This window comes from Acartia tonsa, chromosome 2 (genome assembly GCF_053477335.1).
Source record: "Acartia tonsa isolate MP-2025a chromosome 2, ASM5347733v1, whole genome shotgun sequence".
NCBI classification, from domain to species: domain Eukaryota; kingdom Metazoa; phylum Arthropoda; class Copepoda; order Calanoida; family Acartiidae; genus Acartia; species Acartia tonsa.
Window position 1 is genome coordinate 60,052,210 of NC_137261.1, and position 12,802 is coordinate 60,065,011.

At 32.0% G+C, this 12,802-nt stretch overlaps 1 protein-coding gene across 1 annotated transcript; it reads right to left on the bottom strand.

Annotated features, from left to right (window-relative positions):
• Window positions 1-1,282: 1,282 nt before the first annotated feature.
• LOC145312260 (uncharacterized) lies at window positions 1,283-7,176 on the bottom strand. Its single transcript, XM_080151494.1, has 5 exons — window positions 7,101-7,176; window positions 5,949-6,793; window positions 3,256-3,379; window positions 2,809-2,939; window positions 1,283-2,407 (listed from the first exon to the last, which is right to left on the bottom strand). Exons 2-5 carry the CDS (start codon window positions 6,790-6,792, stop codon window positions 1,356-1,358), a joined length of 2,151 nt encoding a protein of 716 aa, XP_080007620.1. The 5' UTR covers window position 6,793; window positions 7,101-7,176; the 3' UTR covers window positions 1,283-1,355.
• Between the last annotated feature and the right edge of the window lie 5,626 nt (window positions 7,177-12,802).

The following is a 12,802-nucleotide window of genomic DNA, read 5'->3' on the forward strand; positions in this document are numbered from 1 at the left end:
TATCTGTAAATCTAATTGTTTAAATCCTCTAAACCTATCGCTCCTCAACAATTCGGTTACAACAATTATAAGACAGAATGATATTACTAAACAACTGTAAAATAGTAGTTAGGCAGACCTAAACTAAGATAGATAAAGTAAATAAATCAAATTATAGAATTACTTCACATAATGGCAACCCCTCACCCCAAAATTTAAATTGATAGGAAATCAATAAGCTTATAAAAACTTGCAAATACCAGCAAAATATTCTAACCAGAACCATTTTAATAACTAACTAATTATCGAGGCCTCCATATTTTTTACTAACATGCAGACTCACACCCTTGGTAATTTACTGCATATAAATAATTTACCCATATAAATAGAAATGAAACAAGGATGACAACATCCATCAAAACAAAGCACTGAAACGGTAGGATAATCAGACATGAACACTTATATAGTGTCAGAACTGAATAATCAGAACATAAGTGTATAAGAATCGAAGCAAAATTGTAAGTAAATTTATTTAAAAATGCTTTATATAGGATAAAGTTTTTTGGACATACTTACACATTAATAACTTGATTATAGAGTTGCTTCGCTTATAACATTATACTTTGTTGTCCCAAGAATCTATATAACATAAATCAATCGGATGATTAGATCCCATAAAAAATTAGTTGTTAAAAAAAAAAAAAAAAAAAAAAAAAAAAAAAAAAAAAAAACATGTTTAAATGTACGTGCAGTAATGATTATAGAGTTGCTACGCTTTCTAAATCGTAACTAACTACCAAAAGGAATCACCATTCAAAATTTGAAATCGGTAGAACAATTCTAATATGCCTAATATAACGGAAAAACTATACTCTACAAATGGACGTACAGACAGACCCCAATTATAGAAAAGCTTCGCTTTAAACAATATATAACTCAGAAATAAACCTTATGCCAAAATTATTAAAGTGAATAAATTGTTAGAAAATTATCTGGATATAATAAAAATTTAGAAATTGAAAAATTATTTACTAACACAAAAAAATAACTGCTGAAATGCAGTGTAATGTTTAAGTGTATACTCAATTTTTTTATTATTAAAATGACGTACTTTAAATAAAATCTATAATGCAGACTTCTTGTAATAGCTATAGCGTAACAATGTTTGAAAATCATACCTAACTACTACAGGAATCCCCAAGTTTTAAAGAAAAGGATATTTAGGACATATCTAACAAACTACGGACGAAACCCTTACCCTTAATCATAGAAAAACAGCTCTTTAATAAAATAAAAATTTAAAAATTATAAATCAAATATATTTCCATTTCATAACAATATATCACAAACTACGACATAATCACTAGATAAAATGATTAAACATGATTCTGTTTGCTATGTGGCCCATAGCAGTACTGTTTTTTTACCATATCATAAAATAAACAATTGTGGGCATATTCTTTCCCATTGGCATCTTTACAACCTCCAGCTGATTTGGACCTCGTACAACCCTTCCCTTGATTATTAAAATCATAACAAATAAATCGCGATTTGGATTGAGGAGAACTAAATTTGTTCTTGTTTAGACCAAATCCACTATTAGAGCTAGACTTCTGACTGTTCACAACTTTCTTTTGAAATCCGATATCCGTGCTCTTTTCAAATAACGCTGTAGGACTATTTGGTAATCCTTTGTTGTCTAACATTTTTTTAAGAGATTTCTCCAACTCATCAAAATCAAATGGAGACTGTTTTTTACTTGCTCTCGATGCATTGGCCTCCATTACATAATTAAAATGTTCCTGCATTAAATTTATTCTTTTAAGGTCATTACCCGCACCTTGAAGCCAGTTGTAGTGATTGTATAATTTCATAAAAAGATATCCTGTCTGATCGTACGGAAACAACATCTGCTTCGTCAAACCGTAGTTGATAATGCTGTCCTGTAGGTTCTTAATATTTGAAATGTTAGACCAATTAAAATCTGCAATAGTCCCTAGAGATTTCCCATCTTTAACTTTAGTTTCTACCATTGGTCCTCTTGATACACCAGCGTTGCCAGAGTAAAAATGACGAAGTTGTAAAATTTCTCTTCTAGAATGCATTTTAGCAATGGTTTTCTCACTGAGCTGACAATCTGCTCCAACTGAAGCCAAATCCAGATTCCGATATTTCTCCATTATTTCAACTGGGACTTTCTTCCAGATGTCATCTAAAGTACAAAGAGGAAACCGCAAGAATCTGGCCGGATGCAAGCAATCAAAATAATTGTCTTCTCCTGCTTCGAACATAACCGTCCTCGGCTTCTTATCTTCTCGCATACTATCATTAGAAGACAAATCTTTCTGCTTTTTTTCATAAATTTCATAAAATCGGAGAATTGTATCAAGGGGGGTAGAATTAATCCACTTCTTGTCTCTCAAATGCCCTAAATAAATAAATATATGACTCTTCAATAAATGAGACACCTATCAACTTGAAAGCAAACTAAATAAGACCATATCTTATAGCTAAATAAGATAAAATCTTTTATCTAAATAACTAGAACTAATTATGAATAAAAATTTCTCTTTTGATGCAATAAATTTCCTAATGATATCTTATTATATTTAAGTAGTAAGCTTTTTTTGTTTGTAGCGTAGTATCTTGTTAACCACTGAACCGATATGATTCACCTCCACAGTGAAGCTTCTTATATGTTTTGGGAAGGTTTTTTTATTAGTTCAATAAAATGACTCCACCCCCCCCCCAAAAAAAAATATAAAAAAATCTACCCACTGCGAAAAAATGCCCTTAGAGGCACATTATAAATCCAAATGTTTAATATACCTTCTGGTCTCTCATCTAAAGGCCAAATCAATTCCAGCTGGTCCCAGTTAGCATAGTAGACTTCAGCTGACTCGGAAAATTTGTGGTGTTTCGCACTTGGAGTGGCTGAACTACCAGAGCAAAGAGCTTTCCTGTAAAAAAAAATCATATTCAAACCAAAATTTAACATTGTATGTAAATACAAACAATTAACCAAACAATTTGATCTTGAACACAATTAATTTTTCTCAATTTCAACGATAAATTAGATATAAATAAGTTTTAAAGACTCCTGTCCGAATGCATTTGACCAATTTATTTAGATTAATATCTAGTTTAGATAAAGTTAAAATTATTAAACTGGAAAAAATTACTCTTTATGTCATTTGATTATAAATCTACATATTAGCTTAGATAATTTCCACATTAAGCTTGAAGAGTAGCTACCCTACATAAAATAAACATCACCTTTTAGGCATACAGTTAGAAGAGTCATTCAAATCCAAATCATGCCCTACTTGTCTTAAAATAGAATCTTGATCTTGGCCCGGGTCAGAGAGATCCTCGTCGCTAGAGGTTGCGTTGTCGTGGTCTAAATAATAAATCCATGAATATTTATATGCCGCCAGATAACCATTAAGTATAATTACCTAATTTCAATATGAAATAATTAAATGGGTAAATCCAAATTAAATTTTAATCGTGCTTATAAACTACGCAGCTTTAAAAATAAAATGTAGAATTAAACCTAGCACCCCTGCTAAGTTTCTATATAAAAATTGGCAATTCTTTAATAATAAAAAAACATTAAAATGTGAGACAAACAAATCAATGACAACAAAATCATTTACTGCTAGAATGAATAATTTGAAATTATGCTTAGTTACAAATTAGATTCCAATTTTCCCATTTTTTTCAAACAATCACATTAAGATTGATACCCAAACACAAATCTTTTCCCGTCAGGGGGGACCCGTCTTGCTTTCGGAAAAAAGGAAGGTTACGGTTGCGGGGCGGGTTGGTTTCCAACCATTTCCTGAATCGATAACATTATGGAGTTTTGATCGATTCTTAAACCAATACATAGAAATATCCCAACAATATATAAAAAAAACACAGAAAATTCCTATAGAGAAATGTTCGGACATTCATACAAAAAAAAAAAAACTTAAACTTGAATAGATAGAAATTACTTGAATTTACATTAAACTAATATATAAAATAAACATATAGCCTACACAAATAATCCATAATGTTCGAACCTCAAAGCTCTTACTGGGCACAAAGGGCCCTTATTTTTGTATATATCCACAATTTGGTTGTTAACAGCTCTGCTTTCTTTTGGAGATTTAATGCGCATTTGAATCACCCAAACTGCTTCTTTATTGATTTTAATCTTCTTTAATACTAAATCTTTCCCCAAGAGTGTATTTATGGGATCAAAATAACTTTTATTTTTGGCTAAACTTTCGTGAACTCTCAAAGCTCCAAAGAAATTAATGGAGCAAACAGCCCAAATTAGCCGTTTTTCGCCAATATCAAGCTCTAGATTATTTATCTCTATTTTTAGCAGTTTGAGGATAGAAAAAGTCACTGGTAGCCTAGCTTCGGTTTTTTTAACAGTTAATGAATCAACATTCTTCTGGCCGTTTATAATGGACGAAACTATGTCCGGTCGCAGATTCTTTACTATATATCCGCTGGCCATGTGAATTTGTCGCAATGCAGCAACATACACATCTATGGTGGAACCTTTTACTTGTCTTACATGCATGAGCCAACCAATAAATTTGATAACGTCATTTTGATCCATGGGAAACTTAAATTGATTATTATAAAATCTGCTACAACTTTCAATATGGGTTTTTACAGTTGAGTAAGTTTTCCAAGTGTTAACGCTCAGGCTGTGATTTGCTGCATTAGCCAACATGTAGGCAATGCCTGGCTTTAATCCGGCAAAATTAAAAGATTCTTTAGTGTACAGTCCTCTTCCATTGTACTTGGCGCTACCCTTTATTGCCACAGGTTTATAAATTCTTCGCCCTGTAAATATTAACAATGAAATAGCATTATAAATAAATGAAGCATAGATTTAAATTGATGAATTCCTTAACGGTAAACCTTATGTGATTAATAATTTTACACATTGTCTTTTTAACTTCTAAATGTGTGAGAAATAATATGTAGCTATAAAACAAATTCTTTAATAGCTTTCTTATAAAATCAAATAACATTAATTCAACAGAGTCAAGTTCTGTGACATTTCCATAGAAATCAAATATTGAAATAACAAATAAATAATTTGTTAAAATTAGCCAATAAATCAAATATGAAATTAACTATTAAAAAAAATTCTTGTTAGATTATAGTCATCACTGTTGTAGCTCTAAATAATCCACCAATATGAAAATATGGCAATTCCAATATTTTAGACATAACTTGTCCCAAATAAAAATACAAATAATTAGGTGCCTATATGCATCTGCCGAGTATTTACCACTTAACAAATCTTAGAAAAGAGCTTTAAAACTACCTCATTTCTCTTCTTACAAAAAAGAAATATTCTTTTTAGAAATAATGAGAAATATAAATTTCCGCAATTCTTATGTAAACAAAATGCAGCACTTAAATATGTTTTTACTAACACAAGGTTTTACCCCCCTATATTTCTTTCCTAGCGCAGCTACTCTATCTTTCCAAATAGTTTCATTAAAGAAATACCAAAGAGCAAAACAAACAAACAAACAATGGTAACAAACTCCATAAAAGCAACGCCTTGAAACATGAGAGCAAACGCCCATTAACACTTAACTTGTAGCGTCAGAACTGAATAATTGAGATATATGTGTATACAAGTCAACACTAAACTTGAAATAACAATTATATTGCTGTTAGGCTTTTTTTTATTTGTACCTAACTACTCTAGGAATCACCCTGCAAAGTTATAACTGGAAAAGGCAAATTTCAACATGATTAAACATGACCCTTCCCTAAATATATAAAAGCTTTTGTTTTTGAATAAACTTAAAATACTATACTTAATAGTTAGCAACTCGCATGTTTGAATAGAGGTGATTGGGTTAGTCAAGCATAAATATTAGAAAATTGTTGTAACCTTATGACGGTAAACTAACTACTAGTAGAACCTTTAAAACTCTTACCTGAATTGTAATTAGTAGCCCCTTGAACTTCTGGCCATACTTCTGTAGCTATAGGATCGCTGACTTCACCACTTTTTAGCTTCTCCAGTCTTTTCTTGTAAGACTCCATCTGGCGGCATGCTTTGATGACAATTGACCCCTGTAACACTTTGTGAATTGCTCGTCTTAGCTCAAGTTGGTCAATCTGCCCCACGTCCTTTGTTGTGTCCCCTTTTATTAGCAATGTTACAAAAGCTAGGCCCCAAGGGAGTCTTGCCGCTGGTGAAATTGCTAGCTCTTTGCTAGTTAAGGCAAACCCAGGTACTAAACCCGCTACACAGGACAAGGTATTCAAGACTTCTAACGATTCCGGGACCAGCATAAGAGATAGCCTAGCAGAATGGTCGGTCGTTGGTGTGACATGCGCGCGTATACACATTTCTCTTCCTCCTTGCTCCACATAATCGTCCCAAGAAACTTTTTCCCCCTCTAGGTTGATGACCGGTTCTAGAGAGGATAAGGGAATACATTGTGACACTAGGTTCTCGTCCAATCTGAACTGTGAAAGGTCCAGATCCTTTATAGTTAAAAAGGATTCTTCATCCAGCGCTGGGCAGAATCTGTGGGTAGATACAATGATATCTGACTGCCAAGAACCCAACATGGATAAATAGCAGCTGTTAATTTTCTTGTTATCAGAGCCCAGATGTGTGAAAAAGAAAAACGTTGGTGATGCATCCCATAACTTTTTTTCTTGAAGCGCCCTTGCCGCTACATTCCCTGTGCCTGGCACACACAAATTAATAATTTCTGCATTTGATAGCGGGGATACGGGTTTAAAGCTTGTCCCTTGGATTGGAGGCATCCTATAAATAATTTTCTATATCAAAAAATTTTTAGTTAATGACAAGAGAAAAGGAGATATCACTTATTTTCCTTATTAAATTGTCACCCCATCAAATTAAAGGGTGCACCTATTATTTTAAATTAATATTAAATATTTGATCAAATTTCCATAAATTTTAAACACAAACCAATTGCATCCAGATTATAAAGCAATTAATGGTTGAAATAGCAACAGCAAATATGAAAAAGGAAGTAAAACAAGTAAGCTAAGTAAATAATACTCTCAACATTAAATAAAAATATGAAAAAAAACACTTAACAGCTTACCTATTTAGTTTTCACCAAAACATAAAATGATAAAATATTCTTTAACAGACGCGTCCAGCTAAAAGATTTCTCTACGACTAGTATAAGAGTCGAAGTATAAGAGTCGAAGCAAAATTGTAAGTAAATTTGTTGCAAAACTGCTTGATACAGGATAATGTTTATGGACATACTTACATTTTTAGGACTTGATTATAGAGTTGCTTCGCTTATAAAACTGTTCTTTGTTGTCCCAGGAATCAATATACCAAAAATCAGATCAAACGGATAATTAGATCACATAAAAATTTGTTGTTAAAAAAGTAGAAAAAACAACATGTTTAAAATGGACGTACGGACATTCTGGTTATGATTATAGAGTTGCTACGCTTTCTAAATCGTACCTAACTACTACAGGAATCATCATGCAAAGTTTGAAATCGATAGGACAATTCTAACGAATAAAAACTGTTATAAAGAAGGGGGGTTGGGGGGGGGGGGGGGTTAAAGGGTAAATAAGAAATACTGTAGATATTAGTACAGAAAGGATTGGTAAAAGAAATATATTAATATATCAGAGATCTAAAGGGATAAATTAATGGCCGATAAATTGATGTGATGTCCAATGATGTTACACAAAATTACCCCCTCTGTAGTAGATTACAATTAGTGGTTGAAACGCTAGGACATTCAATTTAATGAAGCAACAAATTAAAATTTGATAAAATTCCCCAAAGTTGTTAAACGAATAAGAAAATAATATTATAAAATTTTGTGGACTAGTGTAATATGCAGCCGATTGTCCCCTCCCTCCCTGATTAATATATATATAGTGATGATAGATCTACTAAATGGAGTTTATATCATTTCTTTACATTATCAGTCTTATTTCTTCAACTCAAATATAATCAATTTATTATTACTTGGATGATGCACCAGATTTTCATGAACTTTTAAAAATTGATACTCGCAGTTGGCTGATCTAATGATACAATAATTTTACCCAATTTTCTCTCCTCCTACTGGATGAACGAGCTAACCAATAAATGAAGTCCATGTTAGAACCTTAATATTGACGACAAATTTTCTCCTGTTAATATATCCACATATAATTTATATCCATTACACAAAAATATACAAAAATAAACAAAACTACTGTCTGTCTGTCTGTTTGTACCAAAGGATCTCCCAAACAGGATAGCTTCTGACAGGTCCTGGAAGGTTTATAACAATTTGGGGGGCAAATACAATCACCATCCCAAAAGAAATCGCCAATAAAAAAAATTACCCCCTTCCTCTCAAAAGAAACGCCTCCGAAATAATTTTTTTTCAACTTCTTTTGGAGAGGGTTCCACCAACCTCCCAAGAGAAATAGGCCCAAGAAAAAGTTCAAATGCAGAGAATGTAAGAACACATTGTGATTAATACTGTGATGTATTAATGATTATTTTGAACTGCAGAAAAGTTGTAGGCAAAATATATGTTACGAGAAAAAAAAATTTTATTTTTGGAGCAAAACAAACGTCAGTTGTTTTTTTATTATTAATGATTTTAATTCAAAATTTCCATTAGTAAATTAATTTTAAATGAATATATTGTAAATGATACCAACTTTTTTTGAGGATAGTAGCTTATCTATAATAGTGTTACTTTTAAAAAAGTCAATTCTAATATTCTAAAATTACTATTTCCAGTATGGCTTCGAAACCGATTGATATCCGTAGGATTAAAACCGGTCATACTGAAAAATCATGCATAGCAACGTATTAAAGACTAATTTCTACAAATATTAAGATAAAAATTATAAAATCAATGCCAGTTTTGTTAGCCCTTGCCTTCGTCCACTCGGGGCGAACTTACATAACTTTTAATCTTTTTATTTTAATATATTTTCAAAATACTATTTGTAATTTATTCGGCCGCATTCAAAATATAGAAAATATTCTTTTCTGAAGATAATTTTTTAAACGAAATGAATATTTTTATCCTTGTTTTCTACCACATTTACATGCATTGTTTTTTGGGAAAATAAGAAAAGTAAATGCGCTAAAATAAAGTAAAAGAAAGGAGGTGGCAGGGGTTAAGTAACAGTATGTTCACGGTGTTGACTTTCTATTGGGTCTTTGAAATCAGCCAATAGCGTCAGAAATGTCAACACAGCCAAGTTGCTACAAATTAGCACAAAGCAATTTGCTAGCAGTCGAGTAGTATGTACACCACTTGGGCCAGAAAGTTGTCTGAATTATACATCTATATTTATACCTTTATTTATATTCATGCAAATTCAAAAGTTATATAGATAGACTCAAAACCTAAAAATTTGTCTGAAATTGTTGATGATTAAAGATTATAGGATTTTATGATTTGTATTTTAATTTTCGTGGAAAATTGTCTAAAATACGATACTATACATGATTTTTCAGTACTAAGAACCAGTTAAAATCCAGCGGATATAAATCGGTTTCGAAGCAATACTGGGAATCCCTTTATCCCAGATTATTCCCCCCATAACATATCTCTCTCTTGATTAAAGGAGCTAATTTTCAATTATCAAAGTATCAGAATAGGACTGAGAAAACGTCAACTACTGAAGTGAGGAGACCCACACCCCTCCCCACCCCACCCCACCCTTTGTTTTTAAATCTCCTGGGAGTTCAGTTCAACTATTGGGGGATGAAATATTAATTTATTTTAGTTGTATGACAGCATTTCATAATTTAAATCTATTTTAATTTAAAAGTTTGCAAGGGCTCGGCAGCCGCGCCTCAGCCTCAAATTTAAACAAAATATTGTGACAATAAAATATTTCGAAGGTTGTCTGTTTAGAAACATGTTTAGACATCCAGTTGAATTTTCAAGTTATAATATGATAATTTCACTGAGGCTTACACGCGGCGGACGCCCGGCTGCCAAGCCCTGAATTCAGCAGAACATTTATAAATTTTATTCAAAAAAATAACAATTATCTATTTTATTGTTCACAAATTTTGAATAGAATATTAAAGTTTAATATCATTTAAAATTTTAAGCAATAATTATAGAGTTTTAACAAATTTAAATTGTACCTAGCAGGGGCGTCCAAGCTTTTTTTATTTGGGGGGGGGTATAGTTTGTTTTTTTGGGGGGATAAAATTTGCTTAGATTTTTTATTTTGGGGGGTTATTTAACCCTCCAAATTCGTTGGGGGGGGGGATAATCACCCCTTTACCCCCCCCCCCACCCACTTGGACGTCCTTAGTACCTAGCAGTTAAAGAAATCAACATTCCAAGTTTAAATTTAATAGGGCATTTCTAGCATGCCTAACTTAACGATAAATGCTATACAGACGGATCGACCCTAATTTAGAAAAGCTTTTAATTTCAACCTATTAAGCTATATGAAAAGCTATGCAATTTATTGTTAAACATTTAAGTTTCGTCATATGCCTATCTAGGGGTTGAGAAATGTATTAACTTCAGTAAGTTGAAATAAGTAGATTTAACCTAGTTTCTTCAATAATTTTATACTACACAATTTCAGTAGAATACACATTTCCCAGTCTATATCTTGATGTTATATTGGTGTTATTGATTTATTTTAGGATTTGACTTTATTGGGAAGAACAGTAACCCCTCTTCACTTTAAACCAATTGATCTATTATAAATGAAAGTTTTTGTTTGCTCTGTTTCATTATGAGAATATACTATTATGAATAGATATATTATTACCAAGATCTTACACAAGATTTACATGTTCTTTAATAAAGTTAAACACGCAGCGGGCTAAAATAACACTTCCTCCCCTCTCCTCCTAATGGATGAACGAATTGACCAATAAATGAGTCCCATGTTTTCAAGCCAAATTTACGACCATTATATCATTATCTATATCATATATCACGTATACTCTACATACATTTTTTTCACAATGAAGAAAAATTTGAAGGTAATTTTTCAAATACTTATAGAATCTATTCTAGTTGGTCTAGTATCACAACAGACATGTTGATATTTTTTTTAGCTTTTGACGTGATTGCTAATTGACATGACATGATTGAATTCACATATACATATATACTACCACTCAGTCTCACAGGGAGAAAGGAAAAAATAATTTATTAAAAAAATAATTCACTATAATCGTATTATATAAAGTAGTTCGGTATTTTGTCTGTAGCCTAAGATCTCACTAACCACTGAACCGATTGGGTCCTTCACACAGATTCTAGGGTGTATTCAGTTGATTTAATTTTTCAAATTAAGTCTTCGAATGGTTTTGGGCTATTTTTCGGCTTTTCTATCCTTTCAAATACAGACCCCCTAAAAGCCATTGGCGCAGCCACTAGTATTGAATAAAACTAAAGTAAGTTAATTTACAGTATGGCTTCGAAAAAGGTTATTTTCGATGAAAAACACCATGTATAGCATCGTATTACAGACAATTTTTCTAAAATATTCAAAATAATAGCAGATTTGTCACCCCGGGCCGTCGGACCATGGAGGCTAACAAAACCGGAATTAATCTTTAAATTTTTCATTTTAATATCCGCGGAAAGCTGTCTATAATACGATGCGACAAATAAGTATTAAAACCTTTAGTCTTAGAAAAATTGTTTGTTTTTTTGGGGGGGGGGGATTCAACTTAAGACACAACCCCAAATGTTGCTTGAAATTTTTATATCACAAAATATTTTTGGATCAATTAATCCCTGTGGTTCCCCCTCAGACAAGCCATTTGTATGTGTGGGGAATAAGGGGCTAATACGTGGGTGGAGGCAGATAAATATTTCCAGGGAGGTTTTCTTCTTCGTTGGATCCACAACTTTGAGGACTTCATTAGGTTGAGTTTCAACCACTAATTGTATTCATTAAAGGGAAAATTTTTTTATCATCATTGGGGATGTAAATTAAATTATCGGTCATTGTCTTATCCCTTTAGATCTCTGACTATTTCAATTTAGTTTTAGCTTTGATATTTGGTAGTTAACTTAGATTGATAGGTTTCCTACCTCATAGGGAGTAGACAGGGAAATATTTTAATGCTTTCAACAGTGCCAGTTCTACGCAGTTACATTCAAGGGGGGTAAGTAAAGGGGTGTTTGCACCCCTCAAAAAATTACCCTCCCAATACATTTTGAATTAGATTAACCCCCATCCCCAAATCATTTGAAACCCCTAATGCAATCCCCTTAGTAAAAAGCTTGGACGTCCTTGGGGGAATAGTGTACTTTTTCAAACATTAGAGCACTTTTCTTAATACTCAGAAATGTTATCTTGAAATGGTTTCACTTCTGTACTGTACAAAACAGTATACTAATGAAATACATCTAGTCTAAAATGATAAAATTTTATTATTGGTTAAATCAATAAAAATAAAATAGAGGAAAAATACAATTTTATAGGTAAATAAAAAAATACAATCACAGTTAATTTTATTAGCATTTACCAATATTAGAAAGGTTTGTTAGTTTAAAATTTGGGTTGTTATCTGTTCATGATGGTAAAAATAGATAGGTTCAGTTATTCAGAGGGATAAATGTCTGGTATTGCTTTAAAACCTATTAATGTCCACTGGATTAAAACCAGGTCTTAGCCATACTGAAAAACCATGTATATCCATATATTACAGACATCTTTCTATGAATATTAATATGAAAAATCATAAAATCTGTGGAAAGTTGTCTATTACACGATGTATATGAAGTATAAGAATATTTTCAATGTCAAGTTAAATAATTTGTTTTAA

Bases quoted from the DNA above. Each gene is read 5' to 3' on its own strand.
- LOC145312260 (XM_080151494.1), bottom strand. From the start codon at position 6,792: ATGCCTCCAATCCAAGGGACAAGCTTTAAACCCGTATCCCCGCTATCA. The intron at 2,940-3,255 runs GTGATGTTTATT...TTTTTTTTACAG, and splicing joins TCTAACTGTATGCCTAAAAG to GAAAGCTCTTTGCTCTGGTA. The intron at 2,408-2,808 runs GTATATTAAACA...TTATTTATTTAG, and splicing joins TTTAGATGAGAGACCAGAAG to GGCATTTGAGAGACAAGAAG.